Here is a 10,715-nt window from a genome sequence, read left to right on the forward strand (position 1 = left end):
CTCTTAAATGTTGTTCAGTGAAACAATTGTTTACTTTGTTCAGAAGCACGTTGTGTTCGGCGATCTATTTATAAATTCTGCCGCCAGAACAATGCTCTCACATGGTCTTGGAATGATCTGGCAATGTAGGCTACAACAAAAAAATATATGTTTCAATGTGGTAAGTCACAAGTCAGACGTTCAGTAGCCCTACAGCAGCCGTGTTTGGCTTTCTATTTTATACATCAGTAGAACTCACGCTGCGAGTTGCGAAAAATACTGCCGTTTCTCTCATGAACAGCAGAGGGCACTTCCGACAATGCGAGCAAGGCGCTTTTGAAGTATGAATAGTCTGTCGCAAGTGATGACGTCATTAATGGTTCGCCACTCGCGACAAAGTGCGCACGTGAAGTATGCAGAGCCCTTAACTTTCCAGATAGCAGACACATCTAGGCTGTGTGTTATCCTTAGCGATAGGTGTTTTATGCTTCGTCACTGGAGACATGGAGACGACGTCTTCCTTAACTAAGATCATACTTGCATACGTGTAACCTGCTGACATGAGGAAGACGGTATAAAAACCGTTGCCACCATTTTGTCAGTTGTCGATCGATTTGCCTGTCATTCGCCAGAGATAGGATGCTGCCTACACTGTAAAAAGAGATCTATAGGATTTACTCAATTAAATTGGTGTAAGGATTTCCACAGTCCTAAATAGAGTATTATGTACCCCTACATATTCAGTTAAGATTAACCAATTTCAGAAGTTCTGTTATACTGACCACATCAAAGTAAAAAATACTGGTAAAAATGGGGTAACATTTACTCATTTCAGGTAGCTTTTTATCACCACTTGTTACTGTTAAAAATTGGTTAAAATGTACTAATTTCATGTAGCTTTTTATTAACACCTATTACTGATAAAAATGGGTTAACGTTTACTCATTTCAGGTAGCTTTTTATTACCACTTGTTACTGTTAAAAATTGGTTAAAATTTACTAATTTCATGTAGCTTTTTATTAACACCTATTACTGATAAAAATGGGTTAACGTTTACTCATTTCATGGAGCCTTTTAGTATTACTGCTTATTTATCAATTGTTAATTATTCTGATTACTTTATTGCTGTGTTATTCTTATTCCTATTAACCAGAGGTGAAAAGAGTACTAAAATATTTTACTCTGAGTAAAATATTTTAGTACTCTTTTCACCTCTGGTTAATAGGAATAAGAAAAACACAACAATAAAGTAATCAGAATAATTACTCTGTTGAAATTGTACTCAATCACAAGTAAATGTACCATTGAAATAATCTACTTAGGTAAAAATAAAAAGTATATCATTTAAAATTAAAATAAACTTTGAGAAAAACTAAAAAGTTACTTTTTAACAATCAGTGTTTTCTGCCTCTACTGTGTTGTGCAAACGTCCACCAGGGAAATTACAATTACAACAAACCTGTGCATATCAACCAAGATGTTTTATTTAAAGGGATATTGCCAACAGGAAAATGTGAAAAATGAGCAGATACACAATGTTTCAGTTTATCTCACAAAAAGTAAACAAACATAAACAACAGGACCATTTAATTCGATGTTAGCTGGCCTCTGTCCTGGGACCCTGCGGAGATCATGCGGCACGAGATCCGCTTCCACCCCATAAGTGTAGGGGACATGTAGCTGTGTGATCCAGTGAGATGAGGGAGTAGGGGGAGGTGCTGGGACAATTAGGATAGCCTTTGCGCATGACAGGGGAAGGAGGGAAGGAAGGATTTAAATTTACGCGAAGGTGGAAGCTAGACATGGCAACTGTCAATAACTCTCAGACTTCCTCCAGAACTAGGTTTATATAAACAATATGTAGAATTTGTAGCAGTTTTTGACAGAAATAGTCAAATTTTGTTCCGTTGGTAACACTTTAGAATAATGGATGCAAAAAAGCATTATAAAGACTTAATACATAATTAACTATTGATGAACAAAACATTAACAAACATTTGTAAATGACTAGGAAATGTAAACAAATGCTTGTAAATGACTAGGAAATGCTATGTTAATATTTTATATTTATCAAACATTTACAAGTTGCTTGTAAATTAATAACATACTCTGTTATAAGGTGTGTAAAATCTTGCAGATATCATTTGTAGATATTTTATAAAGCATTAATAAAGCTTAGTTAATAATAAAAACATTTGTTAATGTTTTATTCATCATTAGTTAATTATTTACTGAGTCTTTACTAAGGAACATTATTATAAAGTGTTACCGTTCAGTTTTCACTTTGTTACTGATAAAGGCACATCAGTGTATACTGTTCTACCATTAAACTGCACACATAAAAAGGATACCAGTTTCTTTTTCTTTTAAAAAAGGATATCAGTTCCAGTCTATTTGGTGTCCAGGACAACAGTTTCAAACAAACGGGCTGCTCTACTTTTCAAAGACTAAATCCAAGAATACTCCACCACATACACCAGTGAAACAGTCCAACCATACTGATAACATTGCAAAGATCTCCTACTTATTACAAAATCACTTGTTTAGTGGTAAATAGTTGGGATACGGGACAATTAACCGGTCAGGCCACTCAGAGAAACCATTAGCAATTACAGCATACTGTATACTGGAGAGGCCAGTAGAGCTGCAAACTGGCTCACAGAGACCGGAGGTGCTGTGGACGTTGAAGGCACGGTGGATGGTGGCAGGGATGACCCAGGTGCTGCAGGCACAGTGATGGCTGGCAGCATGGTGGGGAGTGGCACGGATGACCCAGGCGCTGCAGGCACGGTGATGGCTGGCGGCACGGATGACCCAAAAGGTGGATGGTGGCAGGGACAACCCAGAGCATGGCAGTATGGTGGAAAGAGCTGCTGCACCGAGTGGAGGGACTTCAGGGATGGGCACAGTGAAGTCCTCAACCTTTTCATGATTGTCCTCCACTGTGATGACCCTTTAACAATAACACATACTGATTACTACATATGCGAGTGAAATACAGTATGCCAAAAAGAGTAAAAAGATAATGGACAGAAAAACAACGTACAGTGCCTGTATTTATATGCCCAGTATCTCCTCTCGTTCCTCTTCAGGACCATCATCTCAGGTGTGACCACAGAACACTGTCGCCTTCTTTCATCAGGCTGCCCTTCTCCCGCTCCTGGGTCTTCTCAATGTTGTCAGTTGTCACGCACCTGAACACAACCCTGTGACAAGATACACTATTAAGAATACTCATTGGTTAAACTTTTTTTTTAAAGGTACATTCTATGGTCTGTTTTGGTCATCTGTCTAGAGCTGAAAAAGTAAAGGGGTTGAGTTATTAGTAACAGTTGTGACCAATCCACAGTGTATTTGCCCTCTACACAGCTCTTGACAGCTTCACATAGAAGTTAAGTCATCAGACTGCTCACGCATTGTTGACTCAAACTCAAACACACACACAGACAGTGCAGACCCTAAAGAGAGAAGACCTGCCGTCCTTTTTTTAAATAGAGACCCTAAAAAGAACACTTGTTACGCTATTCTACGGGAATAGGCTGTTTCAGAACATAGGAGTTTGTTTCAAGAAATTTAAGAACGACCGGACTGAGGCCACCATAAGGAATGAGCGGTGCCCACTTCACCCAGTCATACATCTTTTTCACTGATTCTTACCACCACCATCAAATTCAAAATATTCTCTATGACTGCGCAAATTGCAATATTAGTTATAATAGTACTAACTGTAAATATGAGTTTATTATTTAGTAAATATTCATGAAAAGATCAAATTAGGCACCACAGTTGCAAAATCTACTCTGCCACCATCCTACACAGTGCACAGTGCAACAAGGACAGCAAGCCTGAGTGAGTGAAAATGTCTATTCATAAACAAATAACATGACAGTGTTATGGCCTTTAAGTCTGATTATTTTTCTTCAGTCGGCGACTTACCCTGTTCCAGAATGACTTCAGGACAACCACGTTTTGAAGCATTTGTTTCACTTGTTATTAGTGGTGGGCCGTTATCGACGTTAACGTGCTGCGATAATGTGAGACTCTTGTCGCGCGATAAAGAAAATATCGCACGTTAATCTATTCTCAAAATATGGGTTTTGGTATGCACATCACCATAGCGTTCCATTGACAGACGCTTTCAGACTGCGCTCCAGTCGCTTTCTCCTCTCCACCTGTTGCTTCAGCAGACCTACTAAATATGAACAGTGTTTGCATGCTGTTTGTTTGAGTGCTTTTTCATAAGTGGTAGACTAAAGAGATACAATTGTTTGAGGTGAAGCATAGAGACATTATTGTGTGTGAGTAGCCTACCAGCCCGACATAGCCTACATTTCCTCTCGCATTGCATGGAACACATAAACAACTTCCAGAAATCTTGCCTGTGCCATAATTGCAAAATATTCCGTGCGATAGGCCTATGCATTTTGAAGATTGTCAAACTGAAACTGCCAATATACTCTCGCTGAATGTTTGTGTTGCATTCGCGCATTTGCGACTCAGTGAGATATTCTCATGTCAGACGGTAATAAACCTTGCGGTTGTTGCAATTGATTTTTTTTTTTTGCAAACTGAATTTCGAGTTTCGAATTTCGAGTTGTAACTCCTCTGGCATTCTAACTCTGAGAACAACTGTCAGGTTTAGGCCAAATTGCCGTGGGCCAGTGCTGTTGGTTCTACATATCCAGTAGCCTGCCTCTGCTGAGGGCTGCTGAGCTCCTCCCTCTCTTAAAGGAGCCGCTGCTCTTTTTAACAGTCAGTGGCAGATTCTCTCTCTCTCTCTCTCTCTCTCTCTCTCTCTCTCTCTCTATTAGAAATGCTGAATTGTTGAGGTCATTTTGTTTAAATAGCCTAATTGTTTGATAGATTTATCTGTATTTGCCTCTACAAGTTATAGCGCCGTTCATTTTGAAATTTCAGTATCTTATAACTGTAAATGCTTCCTATTGGACACACTTTGCACATATTGCAGTGCGTTTTTTTTTCATCACCAAGTATCAACATGACCATTTTTTGAAGATAAGATGCATTTTGAAAAAAAAAGGTTTTTTTTCCGGCATTATTTCGCTAGCGCGCCATTTCTGAATGAGCCATTTTGATATAGATTAATCTAGATTAATTTCAAAATTACAGTGAGATTAATCTAGATTAAAAAAAATAATCTATGCCCACCCCTACTTTTTATACTAGTTATGAAAATATAGGCTACCGGTCTCTTTTCGTTGGACTGCCCTTCCTAATGTCAAACGTCATCACTTCGGTACAACTGAAGTGTGTGCGGACTGCGGAGACCAGCGAGAGAGAGAGAGAGAGAGAGAGAGAGAGAGAGAGAGAGAGAGAGAGAGAAGGGCTGTGCTTATGGAACCTGCGCGTGTCTGTTCATAGCGAGTCCTTCGACTATGAAAGCAACTATCAAACTATCGTTGTCAAAACTAACCCTGAGATTGAGTTTGTAACGTCCAACAAAAAATAACTGACTTCATGTTAGGTGATGTTATTACCGTGGACGATCACATTGGAAGGTCCCTCGCCAAAAAACCTCCTCTCACCACTACTCAGAGTAACATAAGGGCGTGTTGGTCTACATAGGACTACTTACTATGATACATTTACAACAAACTAATCAATGTCTCCTCGCAATGTTAACGGATTGATCCTTTGTTAGCGTTTATGCTCAGCAGGATTTAGCATGTCTAGGGTAGCGTTGTTTAAAAAGTTATTTGATGATCGATTCCCCTCGCTCCCCCTCTCCCTTCCCAGTAACACAGGCAGGCACCCGGCATGCACACACCGTCTGTCTCGCTCCCCATCTTCAAACTGTCATTCAAACTAAGAATGTCTACGATTATGATTAATAATACAAAAAAGTCTTTAGTTGACACGGAGGCATCCCAAAATGATGACTGTTTACGCACACTGCTTTGACAGTTGATATGAAGCATTTCGTCACGCATTTCATTGATTTGAAAACTTGGTGACCATAGGAATTTACACATTTTTAAAACAACATTCAAAGAGGACGATTCGCGACGGGAACTGCTGAAAGACTTACGATGAAGGATTCAGTGACCAGCTACAAACGTAGCCGTTCCATGTTGAATGGATTTATTGTGGAGAATGAAATAGTGAAGTAATGTGCCGTTCGTAGTCTGTCTACGAGCACAGTCCTTTAGGTGCATGTAACTTAAGATTATCACACTACAGCCTTGTGTGAAAGCAAAAAAGGAGGCTATCTTGTATAATTTTCTCCTCCGTGCTTTCGCGTGATGCAGAGCATCAAGTGGCAGTGGCAGCGCAAACAGTGGATGGAACATTCGGCAACAAATATTTGTAGAACGACACACGAGGTCAGGTCACCACCAGCAGCCAGTCCCAGTCTGCGCGCCAAAACTAGCCAACAAGGCAAGATTTGAGAATGGGAAAAACACTCGGCTGCAGTGGGTTTCATTCTACAACATTTTGAAATTGGTAGTGCTATCCGTTCATCTTGAACACAGCGCATACTTGTTGCCTTTTCCAAACGAAGTTTGAACGGCAGCTTACATGGTCCATTGACCTGTCTGTCTGCCCAGTGCGTTGCTGATAGCAGCTGCCTGAGTCACAGTCAGACAGTCATTACGAGCCAACTACAACTCTAGCGTGATTTAGTTTCCTTTTGATCATTGTTCATGTTTTGTATCCCATGTTTAATGCACGACAGGCCAGCTTACCTTCTGAATTTGTCCCGTCCATTGGAAGTTAACTTCATCCGCTGCGAGGCTCTCCACAGTGGCCGGTTGATTCTTCTTCCAATGAAGTCCCAGAAAGCAATGCGCATTGCGGGCCTTAACCGATTTCAATAGGTAGTTTTGACAGAGACGGTTTGGATCATACTAGCCAATAGTATTAGTTACAGTGTTGGAATGTAAATTGGGTAAAGTTTAGTCATTTATAGGTAGTTTCGACACTAGCCATTAGTATTAGTTATAGCGTATGAATGCAAATTAGGTATAGTTTAGTCATTTCTCACCAGTACCAAGTCCTACTCCTTATTTATAGGTAGAGTGAGTATATTATACCCCTTGCATCAGAGTAACCTCAGCAACCTAATTTGTTGGGGTAAAAAATATCATTTTTTTGTCAGTGAAATGTACTGCCCCTCAAAATCATTTTTATCAGTGTAGATAGTGAGACGCTGTGAGACTTTGTCTCATTTTTATTTCTTTTTAACCTTTTTATTCTTCTTTTACTTTTACTTCTTTTTATTTTCTTTTTATTCTTTTTGTAATCTCACTTTTTCTATAATAAATTGTATCCTGATCGATCCTTTTAACTACGAAGTCAAGACTTATTTTTATTATTGCAAGTGAGTCAACTAAAACACAACGCAGAGCATTCATCCTTTAATTTTTATCGGAGAAGAGTATTCATCCTTCAATTTTTATTGGAGAAGAGAATTTTGGACACCTCCAAAATCTAACAGCCTTTTCTGTTTATTCAACTGCTATATCTATTAGCCTACATAATGCCTGCCCTTTGTATTGTTGTGAGTCTTGTGTGTGTCCCCTACAGGTCAAAGGTCTCAATAGACCCCTTTACTGTTTGTACACAGATGTGATGTACTTAATCGAGCTGTGTGTGCATTGTTGGAGCAGAATCGACCATTTATCGCACATTTGTGAAGAAACGTGGGGTTTTTTTTAGATAAGATAAGAAAATGGATGGTCACGATAACTTCAGATACGAGATGGGCGCCAAAGACACGGGCATTCCTGATGATGTCCTCAGTTCAGTGGTATGTTTTTTGTAACCACAAACATCTCATATGCTTCTGGAACATCCTACTCCCTCTCGGAATAGCGTAAACAGTGTACTTTTTAGGATCTCTATTTTTTTTTACAAATGTAAACGCTTTAGGACGGCAGGTAGTCTGTTTGTGTGTGTGTTTGAGTCAACAATTCACTCAGATAGTGATGACTAGGGCTGGGTAAAATAATCGAGTTAATCGATAATCGATCAAATCGAATCGAAATTCACATAATCGATTCACAGGGCACAAAATCGATTTTTTTGGTTCTTCTTCTTTTTGTTCTTTTTGATTAATTTAGGTCTATGGAAAATACCCGGTAGGTATTAGTCAATTAGGCCTAGGCCTACTTATTACAAATTAGCAATCTGTTAACACTGTCAAGCCACAGCCATTTGACATTTCTATATAAAAATAGGCAACAGCATATTTTGGGGGAAATCCTGGCACCAAGAAGGGAATGGATTGAATCGATTCGGAATGAATCGAATCAAATTGAATCGTGATTAATTGATTCAAAGCCCTAAGAATCGAAATCGAATCGATACAAGAACATGGCTGCGATACCCAGCCCTAGTGATGACGTTACTTCTTAACGGGTCAATAAATTGGGAGCTTACCTGGAGGATCTTTGGCTGACTGGGAGCTTAAAGCTTTTGACCTTGATTGCATGTTGTGACTCACCTGCCATTTGCGGCTTTAAGTTTTTTCTGTTCGCTGAAGCACATTTTTTGTAAATTTGGTTGCTTTTGAGGAACTCTTCACACAGATGCATAAACCTTTAGCAAAATTAGTCAAAGCACAAACCTGCTTTACACTCAATTTTTGATTTATAACACATACTTCGCTAAATGTTTTTTGGCTAGTTGGCAGGTTCCAATGTCAAACCCTGGTGCGAAGACATTTTCATCTCTAAATCATAACGGTGCTCACTGTAATCAATCAATTTGCTAAACATCTAAATGTAGGAAGCAGCTCGGCATTAGATGTATGCTTTGTCTTGCTGGCTACACCGGGTATTCATTAAAAGAAAGTAAATTACAATGGTATGTAAAAAACATGGATTTGTTGAAGAATGAAAGATGTTGAAGAATGGTGTAATGAAAAAGAGGAAAGCCTCAACTGTTTCTTCTGAACTTAGTGGGACTCTTGTTGCATTTATAACATTGCTGTATTAATTGAAGTTTGACTTCAACTGAGCAACTGAGTTCACAAATGCCATGTGTTACAAGATCTGAGTATTGTTATTTTTATTTCATCATGTCTGATGGTTTGTCAGAGAGTCAGTGTTGGTGTGGAATCTCAACAACCTGCTGCTTAACTTCTCCATTTACATGTTACTGTACTGTACATAAAGGGCCTCAGTGACACAAAATCAGTTACTTCTCACCACAATATTTTTTTTCCAAGTGAACCCCAGCTGCCTGCAAATGAAGAGTTCAGATGCAAAACCCCTAACTCCATTTCTGAAGACCTGCACTTCTATATTTTTAGAGAACCCCGTTGTTGGTTTGGTTTACATTCATGTACTTGATAATACATATAAATAGTTATATTACATAAATAAAATTTAAAAAATGCAATTTTGATAGCTTTGTATTAAATAAAAATGAATTAAGATTATTTTCTGAAAAGGCACTTAGGGGGTTTTGCATCTGAACCCTTCAAATATACAAAGCCATTTCCGATGTGAAAACCACACAATCAAAACTACCCCTGACTCAAACGAAAATGTGTGATTCAGAACTTTGTTTCAACTTCAATTATGAATAAATGTCCTGTTTACTCCTCACTGAACTTCCTTCCAAAGGGGTAAGTGATATTAGTACAGCCAGCCAGTACCAGCATGTCTGGCTAATTGCCAGTACAGTAGCAGAGATTCTTTAAGTATATAGAGATAGGCCAATGTAATAGGTTGCTATGGGCACCTAATATGACCAGGTTCCAGTCTGCCTACAGGAGCGTGTCATAATACTCCTAGCATTGAATAGAACAGTCCTTACGTCTGCCTAGGTCTGCCTAAAGGGGGATTTCTCCCCACTCCCCCTTGCAATAATAGACACAAACAATGACAGAAACAATGGGCCAATGGAACCTCTCTCTCTCTACTCTCTCTGACAGTAGTGTTGCCACCTGTCCAGGTTTTTCCTGATTGTCCAGGATTTTAATGACCTGTCCAGTTCACGAGTTTGCCCTCGAGTGCTTGGTGTACAGGCATAGACAATAGGCATGTTTGGCATGTTAGCTGGCCTCGGTCCTGGGGTGCTTTAAATGGAGATCATATGGGATGGGATAAGTGTAGGGGGAAATGTAGCTGGGTGATCTAGTGAAATGGAGGAGTAAGGGGAGGTGGTGGGACAATTCAGGGAAGGAGGGATTTAAATTTGCGCAAAGGCGGGAGCTTGTAATGATGACAGCTGTCAATCACTCTAAGACTTCCTCCAGAACTACATACAACATGAAAAAATACATGTATATACTTTCCTGGATAATGAATGAAGGATACCATTGTGTACAAGCAAAAAGGTCGATTGAGTTTGAAAGAGGATTTTTTTCAGACAGAGGTGGCAACCCTAGTTGGCAGATTCCACTGTCAAACCATGGTGCAAGAACTGTTGCTCTCTCAATTGCTGGTGTGGAATCTCAACCACCTGCTAGTGCTTAACATCTCCATTTACACATACATCCGATGACGCTTCTCCTTCATTCACCCTGAGTGAATGTAGCCTTGGCCAGGAGGAAATCAGGTGGCATCCACCGTTCACTGGCTGTTTCGACCCTGAACCACAACAGCCTCCCGGTGGTGGGTCGGCAGTGCTGGCAAAGTCACTGCCCAGCTCCTACTCTTGGCTTCCAACTAACCTCCTCCCTCCTGCTCCATAACCAGCATGAGGCTTTTTCCGCTGCCTCCCCCATCCTGCGAGCTGAGACCTTTCTTTCCCTCCCAAGCCG

The 10,715-nt window shown here is 39.8% G+C and overlaps 1 protein-coding gene across 1 annotated transcript; it reads right to left on the bottom strand.

The window, feature by feature from the left end:
- Positions 1-2,475: 2,475 nt before the first annotated feature.
- LOC134448403 (YLP motif-containing protein 1-like) lies at positions 2,476-3,390 on the bottom strand. Its single transcript, XM_063198079.1, has 2 exons — positions 3,027-3,390; positions 2,476-2,933 (listed from the first exon to the last, which is right to left on the bottom strand). The coding sequence occupies exons 1-2, from the start codon at positions 3,079-3,081 to the stop codon at positions 2,590-2,592; spliced, it is 399 nt and encodes a 132-aa protein (XP_063054149.1). The 5' UTR covers positions 3,082-3,390; the 3' UTR covers positions 2,476-2,589.
- Between the last annotated feature and the right edge of the window lie 7,325 nt (positions 3,391-10,715).

Source organism: Engraulis encrasicolus, chromosome 5 (genome assembly GCF_034702125.1).
Source record: "Engraulis encrasicolus isolate BLACKSEA-1 chromosome 5, IST_EnEncr_1.0, whole genome shotgun sequence".
Lineage (NCBI taxonomy): Eukaryota > Metazoa > Chordata > Actinopteri > Clupeiformes > Engraulidae > Engraulis > Engraulis encrasicolus.